The 15484-nt window shown below is 41.6% G+C and overlaps 1 protein-coding gene across 1 annotated transcript in view; it reads right to left on the minus strand.

The window, feature by feature from the left end:
• Nucleotides 1-15484, minus strand: part of usp43a (ubiquitin specific peptidase 43a) — a 457910-nt gene that overhangs the window by 67795 nt on the left and 374631 nt on the right. Inside the window, exon 8 of the mRNA XM_073025952.1 lies at nucleotides 4323-4434. Within this exon, the coding sequence (XP_072882053.1) occupies nucleotides 4323-4434 (112 nt within the window). The remainder of the gene's footprint in view (nucleotides 1-4322; nucleotides 4435-15484) is intronic.

Consider the following 15484-nt stretch of genomic DNA (forward strand, 5'->3'; position numbering starts at 1 on the left):
CAAGCCGTTGTCCTTTCCCGAGACATGCTGGATGTCCATCGTGTACTCGGAGATATAGGACAGATGTCGCTGCTGGCGAGCCGACCAGGGATCGGACACCTTCGTGAACGCGAAGGTCAACGGTTTGTGGTCCGTGAACGCGGCGAACGGCCTGCCTTCTAAGAAGTACCTGAAATGCCAGATTGCCAGATACAGTGCCAACAGCTCCCGGTCGAAAGCACTGTACTTGAGTTCGAGTGGTCGTAGGTGCTTGCTGAAGAATGCCAGGGGTTGCCAGCGCCCCTCGATGAGCTGCTCCAGCACCCCACCGACTGCTGTGTCGGATGCGTCCACCGTGAGGGCAGTCGGAACGTCCGTTCTGGGGTGCACCAGCATCGCGGCATCTGCCAAGGCTTCCTTGGCTTTAACTAAAGCGGCCCCAGCCTTCTCGTCCCAAGTAATGTCCTTGCCTTTATCTGACATCAGGGTGTACAAAGGGCGCATGATACGGGCTGCTGAGGGGAGGAAACGGTGGTAGAAGTTCACCATACTAACAAACTCCTGCAGGCGTTTGACCGTGTTGGGCCGGGCAAAGTGGCGGATCGCGTCTACCTTGGCGGGCGGAGGTGTTGCCCCGTCTTTGGTAATCCTGTGGCCCAGGAAGTTGATGGTATCGAGACCGAACTGACATTTGGCCGGGTTGATCGTGAGGCCGAAATCACTCAGGTGGAAGTAGAGCTAGTGGAGGTGGGACAGATGCTCCTGGTGACTACTGCTGGCTATAAGGATGTCGTCCAAATAGATGAACGCAAAGTCCAGGTCACGTCCCACCACGTTCATTAGCCGCTGGAACGTCTGTGCGGCATTCTTCAGGCCAAACAGCATTCAGAGGAACTCGAACAGGCCGAACGGGGTGATGAGTGCTGTTTTGGGGATGTCTTCAGGGTGCACCGGGATTTGATGGTATCCCCAGACGAGGTCTACTTTGGAAAAGATTCTTGCCCCGTGCAGGTTTGCTGCAAAGTCCTGTATGTGCGGCACGGGGTAGCGGTCTGGAGGGGTAGCCTCATTCAGTCTGCGGTAGTCGCCGCATGGTCTCCAACCCCCGGCTGCTTTGGGCACCATGTGCAGGGGGGAGGCCCATGGGTTGTCGGACCTCCGTACGATCCCCAGTTCCTCCATCCTCTTGAACTCCTTCTTCGCCAGGCGGAGCTTTTCCGGGGGGGAGAGCCTTCGTGTGCGGGCGTGGAGGGGTGGTCCCTGGGTCGGAATGTGGTGCTGTACCCCGTGGCTGGGCATGGTTGCCGTGAACTGCAGTGCCAGAATCGATGGAAAGTCCGCCAGGATTCTGGTGAATTTGTTGTCCGACAGCATGATGGAGTCCAGGTGTGGGGCCGGCAACTTGGCTTCACCCAGGGAGAACGTCTGGAAAGTCTCGGCATGTACCAGTCTTTTCCCTTGCAAGTCAACCAGCAAGCTGTGAGCTCGCAAGAAGTCCGCCCCCAGGAGTGGTTGGGCCACTGCGGCCAGTGTGAAGTCCCACATGAACCGGCTGGCGCCGAACGGCAGCTGCACTGTGCGGGTGCCGTAGGTCCATATCGTGCTGCCGTTTGCGGCCCTCAGGGTGGGTCCTGGCTTCCTGTTGCGGGTGTTGTACCCCGTCGGGAGCAAGACGCTGATCTCTGCTCCGGTGTTGACCAAGAAGCGGCGTCCCGACTGTTTGTCCCAGACGTACACGAGGCTGTCCTGGTGGCCAGCCACCATAGTCATTAGCGGCAGCTGGCCCTGGCCCTTGCAGGGCGGAAGACAACGGCGGGCTTTTGTGCCCCACCGCTGGTGGTAGAAACACCACTGTTCTCTGGCCTCCTCACTCCTGCCTCTGTGTTGTGTGCGCTTCCCTGCCGGGCCTGGTCTGGTCTGCTGTTGGGCGCGTGGCCTGGTAATCTGACGGACGGACGCCACTCTCTCCATCTTGGCTTTCCACAGCACGTCTGCCCGGGCCGCCACCTTCCGGAGGTCGCTGAAATATGCGTCGGCCAGCAGCAGATGTATGTCCTCCGGCAGTCGCTCTAGGAACGCTTGCTCGAACATGAGGCAGGGCTTGTGTCCGTCAGCCAGGGACAGCATCTCGTTCATCAATGCTGACGGCAGTCTGTTTCCCAAACCGTCCAGGTGAAGCAGGCGGGCACCCTGCTCATGCCGTGAGAGGCCAAAGGTCCCAATGAGCAGCGCCTTGAATGCTTCATATTTGCCTTCTTCTGGGGGCAACTGTATGAAATCCGCAACCTGGGCGGCCGTCTCCTGGTCAAGGGCGCTCACCACGTGGTAGTAATGCGTGGAATCGGAGGATATCTGCCGAATCTGGAACTGGGCTTCTGCTTGGCTAAACCACACGCGTGGTCGCAGCGTCCAGAAAGTCGGCAGTTTTAGCGAAACTGCGTGAACAGATGAAGAGTCGGTCATCTTTGGTCCAAATCCCGTTTGGACCGTCGGGGTCACCAATGTAACAATGTACTACACACAGTGCTGAAATAATGACACACAGTCGGTAAGTTGTTTCGAGACTAGTTTATTCAAACTTCGCGGCATTTAAATCCCTAGCGCCCGCCCTCTCCGGGCGGAAATGATGTCAGAGGAGACCAAAGTCTCCCCCCGCGTGCTGGCCATTTGTGCAGAAAGTGGGTCACCACAAGCTATGGATAGTTTACAGTCACCCAATGGCATGTCCAGGCACATAACAAATAAAAAACTTATTTTGCTCTTAGTATTGGCAAGAAGATTATGCCATTCAAGTGAGGAAGTAGTTAACTGCTTGCCAGCTACAACCAGATGCATGGAAGCAGAAGAAGCTGTAATGGAAGTTATAAGAACAAAAGAATTGCAGTGGTTTCTTCACAAATTCACTGGAATTACATACTTTTAAGTAATAATTAATCAAAGACCAGGTACATTTTTGGATTTCAAGAGGTCCTTGCAGATATTGATCACTATTATTTTTCTGGCAACCTTGAATGAATCGAAATTATATTCTGTAATAGTCAGAACCTTACGGGCAATTTGAATTGCCTTTCCTTCAGATACCAGCATAGCATTTATGCCATCCTAATGCAAGTTCTAGCAAACATGCTCTATAGAAAGGGCATTGCTGAATATTTTAAATCTTCTCTACTCTGAACTGTGAAGCACTAATGTGCCGAGCGACCTCTGGGAAACCTCAATTCTTTTTCTGGTAAAAATACTTCAGAATTCACATTTTATTTTTAAGAGCAAGGTTGTAGGGTTCATTTCTATTTCAAGTGCATTCTCAGAACGTATTCTCTCCACCTGTCTACAACCGCATATAAGCCCAATGCGTAGAGTGCAATACAAGCCACATCAAAATTAAGTGATTAATAACCGAATGGAAGTCATTAAGTATTTGTCATCTAAATTCCAGAAGCATGGAATAATCCTTCACTTATTTATGGTTGTTTAGATGATTGTTTTTTTTTATTCTTGTCACATTCAATAAGGAACAGTGAACTACTGTATGCATGTCATCTAGGCAAATTGTTCAATAAATAAGTATACTGAAGTAGAAGAAAAAGGAGAAAATAAAATGAATGCAGAATATAGTGCTATAGATATACAGAAAGTGTGGTGCAAGGGCTTGACAATGTAGACAGAGAGATCAAGAGTTTATCTTTCATCCTTCAGAAAGGAAGTAATCAATAGAAGCTGGCAGTTTACATAAATCCTATTCATGAAATGACTTTAGGTAGTTGTTTATGAGCGAGTACACATCCTGTGTTTTCTTTTAACAATGATTGGAATTGGCTTCTTGCTCACATTTAAAAGTTGTACTTTCCTGAGGAAAGGCAAAGACTTGTATTGTGCAAGGACTTCCAATTGTGTAGCCCACCTACCTCCTCTGAGGATGAAAGCTGGTGTCACATCATCTGATTGTTTTTTTTTTGCGCAGCTTGATGAGGAGATGAGCTGCATCTGCTGTGGGATTGCTTCATTATTGCTAAGCAGAGGTCCTATTGGTCGGTATTGTATATGAGAATACAGAAATGGAATCTGGTCAAGTCTTATAATACCCAATTCTCCATTTTGAAATATATCTACTGCACTTCAAAATGTCTGCTTTTGCAATGCTGCTTTTCTGCTGGCCACTTCTTACACAGTCCAGATATGAACGTTGATCTGAATCATATCAGATCATATGGCAGATGTTCTCAAAATAAAACTGTTAGATTAGCTGAACAAATTACTACCCACATTTTATATCTTTTCTTTCATTTTTGCCAGACTGACTTCAGAGTCCCTGAGTTGTGTAGTTTGCACTTAACTCAACTGACCTGTGAATGTGTCTCATTTTTCATCAGATAGTACATTTTGTTGAGGATGCATTGATGTAGCTGATCCCAAGTCAATGAGCGATCTTCCCTTAACAAAAACGGCGGACCAAACCTAAAGTGATCAACAAAGAATTATTTCAGTAAAACATGATGGACTAATAGATACTCACTGGTTAGTACAGTTGAAACAAGACAAACAAAGCAAAAGCATTTCAATTCTATTAGAGCAAAAGTGTCACCCGAACAGGTTTCACTACAGCAAGTATTTTTCTTTTATAGCCGGATTAGGACTTGGTGAACTTGTCAACAAAGTGATTCCTCAGTGAGATCGTTAAGGGAGAGCAGAATTTAGTGGCTGTTCTCTACAGTACAGTACAGTACAAAAGCACAAAGGGTTGAATTATTCATTCATTTGCACACTTTGTTAATTAACTTAAGTACAAGAACATCTTTCCAAATAACTCATCAAAAGTAAATAAATGAAATGAATTACTTTGTAATATATTACATTTTCATTTAGAAATAAAGTCATTCAGGAATTGCAACTGATACTAGGACTGAGGTATTTTGTTGCTAAAGAATACATTTCTCAAGGCAATAATACTGTATATTAAAAATCTTGTAATTTCAAAAATGTCCCTATAAGGCACTACTGTTCAGGGTGGAACTCTTCACATTTTGGACTGAGTTCTTGACCTTCCTGAGTGTAATCTTTTAATATGAAAAAATAGTTTCTAAAGAGATCAACAGGTGAAAATACATTCAAAGTTATTTCCAATCCAAAATAGCATTCATTTGTTTATATTGGTTTTGATATTTAATGCCAGACTCCAAAGATACAAAACTCAATACTAGTATACAGATCAATGTTTGAAATAGCAAAAATAATTTGTATTTTCAGAGTGGCTTCAGCAGACAAAACACACAAGGTGATGCACAAAAATGATATAAAAATTCCAGATGCCAACAGGTGTTTTAGAATGCTAATACTCTGTCAAATTATCTTAAAATGAATATCCACATTTCCTGTCAATCCACAACCAATCAAGAATCAGAATCAGACTTTAATCGTCAAGTACCTATGCACATACAAGGAATTTACTTCTGGCAGATGTTGTCTCTCTGCTCATAACAATAATAATGATAAATATAAATGAAAATATAAATTGTACATACAGGTAGTGCAATCCAAGTAATAGTTAGCTGACAGTTAACCGGCAGTTAACTGTTCAGCAAAGTGACCGCAGTAGGGATAAAACTTCTCCAGTGCCTATTAGTCTTAGTCTGGAGGGATCTGAAGCGCCTACCAGACGGAAGCAGATCAAACAGTCCGTGCGCAGGATGGTAGGAGTCCTTTATGATCTTCCCCGCCCTCTTCTTCAACCTGGAAGAGTACAGGTCCACAACAGAGGGCAGGGAGGCTCCAAGAATGCGCTCGGCAGTCCTCACTGTGCGCTGTAGTCTGGTTCTATCCTGCTTGGTGGCGGCTCCAAACCACACAATGATGGAGGTGCACAGGACAGACTCAATGACTGCAGTGTAGAATTGTAGCAGCAATTCCTGAGGCAGACCGTATTTCCTCAAGAGCCGCAGGAAATACATCCGCTGCTGGGCCTTCTTCAGGATGGAGCTGATGTTCTGCTCCCACTTCAGATCCTGAGAGATGGTGGTTCCCAGGAACCTGAAGTTCTCCACAGAACAGATATAATATGTGTTAAACACACCATAAACCAACTTCCTCCAGTTTTCCCTTTGCAAGTAAACAGTGATTTGTGACAAGGGAGAGTTCCACAGAATGGTCATTATCCAACCAAACTAGTAAATGTTGATGTGTTATTTAACTGGAGGGCACAAGAATGAGATGTGGACACATGGCCTAAATACTTTATCGCCAAGTCCACCATATGGGTTGGTGACTAACAGTAATGAAGAGTAAAACATCTACCCAGGTTCTTCCTTCATACTGTAGGGACAGATTAGAATGTTATTTTTTGAGAATCCCATCATTGTGCTGAATGAGGTCAAGTTCTTCTGCAAGGTGTTCTAAACATTGCTGCACCGTGCAGTTCAGTGTAAAGGCAAAGGGTGCATCCAACCATTGAGCCACCAGGTCCACATGCTGAAAACTTTCTTTAGTCTCTATTTATAATCAAATAGCAGCCAAAGTAGTTAACATTTAATTCTGTTGTTTCACAGTTTCAAAAGCCCATTTCTGTCACCAGCACACTTTGATAATTCAGATCTGTGACCCATATGAAGCCATATGTAAATAACATGGTAAAGCACAGAGCTGGATTCAGAGTGAGGGCTGAAGGAGGAAGGCTGCAAAGGACTGAAATTAATCCACTAAAGTGAAGAGCAAACTGTTTTCAAAATGTAGACTAAGATTTCTTCACCTTTTTGCGACAGTTCCTCAAACACACAGCAATATACTTGACAAGTTAAATGAAACATTACAGGGCAAAAAATCCAGTTGTTATAAATGTGCTTTCATAAGGGTAAAAGGACTACAGTATTCAAGCTTGAGTTAAAACAAGCCTTCCTGCCGATGATTCAAGACTGCTGTGGCTGTACCATACCTTTCATTTACTTATTTATGTGGTGGCAAGATTTATTCCTTGAATACAGTATTGTGAATTCAAACCCTCATATGAAAGTTTACAACTGGCAAAGAGCATTTCACTGCTTTTGCAAATATAACAAAGGAGTAACACACACACACACACACACACACACACACACACACACACACACACACACACACACACACACACACACACACACACACACACACACACACACACACACACACACACACACACACACACACACACACACACACACACACACAAAACATCTAGTGAACAGCAGTTCTGTGGGCTAAAACGCTTTGATACTGACCAAAGTCGGAGGGGAATTCCAGACTGGTTCAAGCTGATGGAAAGGCGACAGTAACTCAAGAACCACACATTACAACAGTGGTGTGCAGAAGAGCAACTCTGAAAGCACACCTTGCTGAACAATGAAATGGATGGGCTACAGCAGCAGAAGACCATGAACGGACACACATTGACCACTTTATCAGGTACAGGAGGCACCGAATAAAGTGGCCAGTGAGTGTATCTGTACCTGCAGAAGTACTGTACTAGAACAGAAGAGGCCACTCTGTTTCAAACCACTGCTCTGTTACTTAATTAGATCATGACTGGTCTGATTACAACCAAAATTCTTTATTCCAGTCCACCTAAAGTAATGCTTCACCCCTAGTTTGTCACAAATCTTTCCATTTCTGCCTTAGAAATATTTAACGTCAGCTCGCACTGAACTTTAGCAAAAACAAACATCCTTCTGAGAAAAGATTCTGAATTATTCCCATCTTCAGTGAGCAACCACTTATTTTTAAACAGCGACCCCTGGTTCTAAATTTTCTTTTCTCTTTTTTTTTAAATTACTATTTAAAAATTCCAATTTAAAAAAATTGCCTTGGTGGAACTTGATCATAAACATAAACTTAGTAAAGGACTATGAAGAAGAAATTAAGTTGTGAGAAAATACTACATTGGGAAGTAAATCACCGACAGCTAGACAGATGTACTGATATCTTCCAGCATTCTTATTATTGAAAGATTTTGAGATCAGTGGCAAAGACCTCAAAAGACCAGTGGGGCCAGGGTTTGCACTTGTCACTGATCTTAAGGAAAACATTGCCTACAGGGTTTTATTCCATAGCAAGGGTTTCATGTTTCAAGGTAAGTTTGGAATTTGTCCTCTACGATGGACCAATAACATCCAGGAGGACTACATATGCTCTTCAACCAATCAGGCTGCAGAGTTAGTCAGCAAAACATAATATAATTCATACTTTCATCATTGTTCAGAGAAGATTGGGGCATATGCATAGTCAGTTAAAAAATAATTTTATAAACAAGCTTCACTCCCGTCACTAATTCTATATTGGTTGGCCATACTAAGTCTCCAAAAATGTACCTTGTTGTTGTGTATTTGCAACCAATCTTAGTACTTAATTAGATAGTGCATATATCATGACACAATGCCTCATGCTCGGAACACCTCTGTTTTTCTCATTCTTGCTTCCATGATCCCTCACATCATGTGTTGTTCTGTCCCAGACTGATGATGTCATCGCCGTACTTGACAAGTGTCAAACTAAATTAAATGACCTTACCATTTCAATATGTGACACCTATGAAGGAGCATACTTTCATTTACACTAACTTCAGGATTTCCACATCTGTCTGCATATACATGGATGCCGAATCTTAGTCAGTCTCATACATGCTGATAGTTTCTCTCACATCTCAAACTGCAAAATTCAGGCCATTGGACTTTCTCTTCCCTTTGCGTGCATTAATAGGCATTATTCTTGCTTGGTTTTGCATTTCCAGAGGAATTACATTCTCCAAAAAGGTGAACTACAAAAGTATTTTACAAAGACCAAAATGCAAAAGAATTTATTTTCCAACTACTTCAATTATTCAAACCGGGGGATGGAGCAATTACTAATTTATGCATTCTTTGAATGCTAGACAAATGAGATTTTCCCTTGAGGTGGATTTTTATTATTAAATTACAGGTCATAGAAAAAGGCACTGAAATAAAAATAACTGCATCATTTCACTAATGACTATCTTCCCATGTCAGCTCTGAATGTAGCAGTTAGTAAAGGGTGACAAAAAGTGGCCTCAACTCAGATGCATTGTAACGTGATGCTGTGAAAGCAACCCCTTATACGCTCCAAACTCAGATAAACAAATGCAGCTAACAGTAACATTAAAGTAATGTGCTCATGGGGAAGCAAATGATTTATTGCAACATGATGTACAGTGAAGTATTGTATAATTATGCATAATCTTTACACCAGTGGAACAGTGTTTTGCACAATCGCTTTACAACGCCAGCGATTATCTATTGGGATTCAAACGCCACTGCTGTCTGTAAGGAATGTTTTATCCTCTCCCCATAATGTGTGGATTCCTCCAGGTGCTCTGGTTCCCTCCACATTCCAAAGACATAGGAACGGTTAGATTTGTGAGTTGTGGATATTCAGTGTTGGTGCCTGAAGCGTAGTAACACTTGCGGCCATAGTTGGTTTTGATGCAAAGCAACACAACTCACTGGATGTTTTGATGTACATATGACAAATAAAACTAATCTTTAATCTTAAATCATACTCTGATAAACTGTAGTAAAGAGCCAAGATGAAATTATTAGCTGTTTCCGATTGAGAAAATAGTAACTTATTGAATCCTTAAAAAAATCATTAATACCTTACAATAAATTAAGTAGAAAGAGTAAGCAAATGTCCACTTTAGCTAACAGTAGGAGGTGTTGGTATAAACCATTATCACCTGCAATGCACAGGGAGATACTTCTTTCTAGTATTGCAGTTCCTCCGAGTTGAATGTTCAAGTTCAAGTTTAATTGTCATTCAACCATACACACACCATAAACAAAACAGCACTCCTCTGGGCCAAACTGAAAAACACAGTACATACACAACACATATCGTCCCAAAAAAATTACAGGTTCTTGAGTAGCATGGGCTGAAGATTGATGGTGCATGGGGTGTTGTCCTGGAGCCATGTTTCTGTAAGAACAAGTACGCAGCAGTTCCTCATCTTGTGCTGTGTCAGCTGCAGATGAAAGCAATTCAGGTTGTCTCCCAGGAAGCGAACGGTGGAGAGCAGCATCATCAATGGGAGAGCTGGCTTACAGGGGCCACTCCCCAACCCAGCACAAGTTCCAGTGTGCCTGCAACCCCTCTATTCTCTCCCTCACACCTCCTCTCCTGGGTGACTGTAACAGGTGATGCTGTGACATGAGGGCTGGTCCACGCAATAACTGTGGGCACGCAGCTCCCCAACTGTCGGTATCACCAATTAATCAATGAATCAATGAACTGGACTTGCAGGACTTTATGAATTACTAATACCCAAAAATGTCTTGTGATCACAAGAAAAAAAGTTTAATACAAACATGTGCACTATTTACTGGACTTGGAGAGGCTGCTGCAACTAAGCACACTGCCAATTTACCAGAAGCTGACACAATCCTACTCAATTTCTTTTACTTCCTCTGAATGCAAAGGACTGAATAAACTGAAAACACCTTCTAAGCTGGAGCTGCTTTGAGCAACAACTAAGCTTCTGCCTTCATTTTCTGGAGTCCAACTTCCAGAATGTCTCTTGGGCTGACAATAACTGCTATAGGGAAAAGGTTAAAAATGAATTTTTTTTTTAGTTCCTAAATGGTTCCAATAAGCAAGTAGCATTTTAAAAATTCTAATTTTTAAATAATTAGATACATTTAAAAATATACCATTTAATAAAACATTTTCAAAGGACAAACAATTAATTTAAAATATTAAAGTTCAGGAAGTCCAGTACAGGTCCACAATCCTTTATCTGAAGTCCTTGGGGCCAGTGGAATTTCAGAATTTTTCAGAAATTGATAATTATATTGATAATTAGCCTGTCTCAGTGCTGGTGGACTTTAGGACCCAGGGGAGCTCCAGACCTACACACATCCTCCCATATACTTTAAATCATCTCTAGATTACTTATAATACCTAATACAATGTAAATGCTATGTAAATAGTTGTTATACTGTATTGTTTAGGGAATAATATCAAGAAAAAAGTCTGTACATGCTCGAACAACGAGTGTTTGAGAGAGAACTTCTGGATTTTCCTGATCCATGCTCTTTTACAAATACTATTACAGTTTATTTATAGAGTAATACACTAGTAAATGAAATAGTGGGATAATGATAGACCATAAATACACTAGTACATTTTATTTTCAACAAAAACATTCAATAAAACATAAAAATATACAAATTCAAACAAACCAAATCAAACACATGGTAAATGACTTATTGGAATAAATGTAGAACATAAATACTCTAGGACATATACAGGTTCAAACTAAGCTAAATACTCTACAGGTACCTGATGGGCCAGGAACAGGATTCTCAAGTTATGAAGCAGCACTATGACAGACGGTGTTTTTAAAGACTTCTTCAGGTGTCATCTGTCTCATTAACATAGGTTTATGTCCAAGCAATCTCTCTTTAACTGAGTAAACTGCCGTAATGTTTATGGGCATCTGTCACTATGAAACTTCAGTAACTTGTCTTTCTGTTTCTTTAAATCATATACAGTGGTAGTTCCGACACCATATTCTTCAGTAAGACGCCGCACAGACACACCACGATCAATAACTCCACTTTCTGCGTTATTGATAACGATAGATGCTTCCTTCTCTTTTTCTTATTGTTACCCATAGGGGTATCTGCAGCTCTTTTTGACATTTTCACGGTGAAATTAAACACAAAGTCAACAGTGAACACAAAATATCAGCGAACAGCAAAATGCATGTGTAACCAGTACGAGCACTGAGCCACAACTGATGTCTGGCGGCCTCTGCTAGAGCTGCCATGTCACACCTGAGTGATGTCAGCTGTTGGTGCGCCAAACAAGCCTTGTTACCACACGCTCCACATTCCACGAAAAACTTTGGTTTTCAGAGCTTTTCAGATAAGGGATTGTGGACCTGTATACCTAAATGGATGGAGTTCCCATTGTACACCAGCCCTCCCTGGAGTGAAGCTGAGTGCCAGGTGCAAAGAGCATTTAGTTTCTTCCCTCAACAAGTTATCACTGCTGATCACAGTGGTGATTTCAGTGAATAGCTAGGAAGTGAATGACACTGGTATCCTAATTACTGGAGTTTTCAGTCTAAACTTTATTGAGGTATGAACAGTTCATCATGGCTGGCTGATTCAGCTGGAATATCCAGAAGATGAGGCCCCACCACAGGAACAGACAAAAAGAAGGAACTGGAAGAAGATAATAGAGGCATACTCTGGCTCTCACTTATTGGATTCTGATTTAAATACTGAGCAGGCAGAAACAAGTGTAAATATCCATTTGTTCAGGTCGCATTTCTCCAAATCAAAACAACAGTGTAAGAGTTTGTTGGTGTGGTAAATTCCTGTGATTACTAAAAAGAGGCAATGTAGGTCTGAATGCTCGTGCAGCCTATCGAGATTACTGAAATGACTAACAAGGACAGGTTGTGGGATAACAGCGGTTTATCTACTGATATAGAAATGTTTTTTTATAGACAAGAGCCAGATACTGAAAGCTTCTAGCCATCTCTTACACAGATTCACTTTAAGTCCAGGATTTCATCTGACAATCAGAATCTAGTTGTTCCGCTGCTGGACTGAATGTGGTCAGACTCCATTGAATGCACTGAGAAGTCTCAATCAGCAGAACGAAAAAGGTTAGTTATTATTCTGAAACATTTTAGTTCAGTTTTTTAATTTAATGATGTTTAATTATCTTTGTTTAATTTTATTACTACTTCATTAAGTTTTAAAATTATCTTTTTGAATATTTAAAAATTTTAACTTAAAGTATTCACAAACATTTTCGGAAATTGTAAATATCATTGGATATGAGATGTTTATATATTGTTAAAAAGTGCTAAGCCAGCTTTGCTCGCTCAGGCCCTTAGCAGCTTGCTACCCGAGACATTATCATGAAAGTTATCTCTCCAGACCAATTCTTTCCATTCCTTTTCTTGGGACCTGGGTCTCTTTTTCCAGTGCAGTGATTCTGCCTGCCCCATATAAGGGAGGGCCGTATTGGCCTTCCAACCTTCACCATGTGAGCTCAAGGCACGTGTGGGCCACGAGCAGTAAAAGTATACTTTCTATTATTATTTAGTCATTTCAGTAAGAAGCCTTACTTATATTTACAACAGGATCGCAGGTCGTTTGGTCGTTGTGAAGCAAACCTGATCAACACAGGAAAACACGAGCTGATTGTGCCACCTTCCATACCAGAGTTTCCAAAAAGCCTTCCACACGTCATCAATCTGAAACTTTCTTGACAGGATGTGCCTGATGTAATAAATATTTCCCACGCTTTTCCTTCATTGCTGTGCTTAATCATTTGGCTTTCAGGTAAAAATGATAAATCTAAGTTATCTTTTGATTCCAACATAAGATCAAATCTTGCTCTGGCAAACAAAAATGGATATGACATTGTTTAACATTTATTCACATGAAGTGCAGTAGAAGTGCACTAGAACAGAATACAGATACAAAATTCCCTAAAAGTGGCGTCACAGGCAGATAGGGTAGTAAAGAGAGCTTTTGGTACATTGGCCTTTATAAATCAAAGTACTGAGTATAAGAACTGGAATGTTATGGTGAGTTTGTATAAGACATTGGTGAGGCCGAATTTGGAGTATCGTGTTCAGTTTTGGTCATCGAGTTACAGGAAGGATATTAATAAGGTTGAAAGAGTGCAGAGAAGGTTTACAAGGATGTTGCCAGGACTTGAGAAACTGAGTTACAGAGAAAAGGTGAATAGGTTAGGACTTTATTCCCTGGAGCGTAGAAAAATGAGGGGAGATTTGATAGAGGTATATAAAATTATGATGGGTACAGATAGAGTGAATGCAAGCAGGCTTTTTCCACTGAGGCTAGGGGAGGAAAAAACCAGAGGTCATGGGTTAAGGATGAAGGGGGAAAAGTTTAAAGGGAACATTGGGGGGGGGGGCTTCTTCACACAGAGAGTGGTGGGAGTGTGGAATGAGCTGCCAGATGAAGTGGTAAATGTGGGCTCACTTTTAACATTTAAGAAAAACTTGGACAGGTATATGGATGAGAAGTGTATGGAGGGATATGGGCCAGGTGCAGGTCAGTGGGACTAGGCAGAAAAATGGTTCAGCACAGCCCAGAAGGGCCAAAAGGCCTGTTTCTGTGCTGTAATGTTCTATGGTTCTAAGCTTTAAAAGAATTCCAATTAATGTTGACGCATCCCCAAGGGGAATGCCTTGAAAATGGGTGCTTAAGGCATTAATTGATATTCTGACAGTTAAAGGTTAACATTAAGATGTTTGGCAATGTTGCTGTAGGAAATTATTAAAAAGTAATTAAAAGTGAAATATACCACCAAAATAATTGCATTTGCCTTAAGGCATGGCAGATTTAAGGAAAGTATAATTTTGTGAAGAAACAAGGTAGAGATGAGGTAATGAAACTGCTAAAAGCTGTAAGTAGTCATGATTTGTCAATTACTGCCTGTAGTGTGATGGAAACAGAGTCAACTGTAGTTTTCAAGAGGGAATTGTCTAGGCACTTGAGGTATAGAAAACTAAAGGCCAATGGGAAAAGAGCACGATGATGTGACTGACAAGATTGCTCTACCATGCGGTGGCACAGACACATTAACTTATTCTTAAAATCACAGAAGGCAGTCGAAGTGCACAGCTCATTTTGGTGCTTAGAGAATTAACCCAGCCATTATGGAATGAACAAGAACAGCTGGAAGAAGCTACAAACACAAATAAAAAAAATATTTTCAGAAGAAGCCACAGGCAGTGCTGACAAGTACTCAATGAGACAATGGTCTGTGAACATCATTCCCATAGGCAGGTGATACAACCATAATCTTGCTCACTGGGAGGGGATAATCATCCATCTTAACTTAAATACCAATCAAAACAAATCTGTTAAGCTATAAATAGCTGGGACAATACACGAAATGCCCTTGGGAAATCACGGCATTTCTAAATCTTTACTTTTGAATTTTTTTCCCTCTAAGTACTTAAGTTCCCTGTATCATATATTTCAGTGAACTGTGCCAACAATTTATAAATAAAATCCATGACAAGAGTTCCTGATCATATTTATAATTTGTATTCACAATGAACAACGCACCAAGTCCATTACTGAGTAGAAGATGGAAGAACGGTTGAAGAATTTTTTTTAAAGAGATCACATAACAGAAGGCAGCATGTTACCTACCAACAATTTCACTCTAGGGGATAATGTGCACCACTTAAAACATGCACATGCTTTCATTTATTTCCTGATTATAAGTGCTGCGAGTCTATGTTTTGTTTACACCATAATGATATTTCACAGATAAATGAAGCTTTAAAGCTACTGTATAATTACCTGGGACATCTATATTCCCATTGAAACTGTCCAGCTATCTTCAATATGGACAAGCTTTTTGAACATCACGCAATAAGAGCTCTGTACATTCAGATCTTTAGAAAGTCAAATATATGAGCACTAATTATCATATCAGTCTCCCAAACATGAATTTAAATAGCTGG

The sequence above is a fragment of the Hemitrygon akajei genome, chromosome 22, assembly GCF_048418815.1.
Source record: "Hemitrygon akajei chromosome 22, sHemAka1.3, whole genome shotgun sequence".
Taxonomy (NCBI): Eukaryota; Metazoa; Chordata; class Chondrichthyes; order Myliobatiformes; family Dasyatidae; genus Hemitrygon; species Hemitrygon akajei.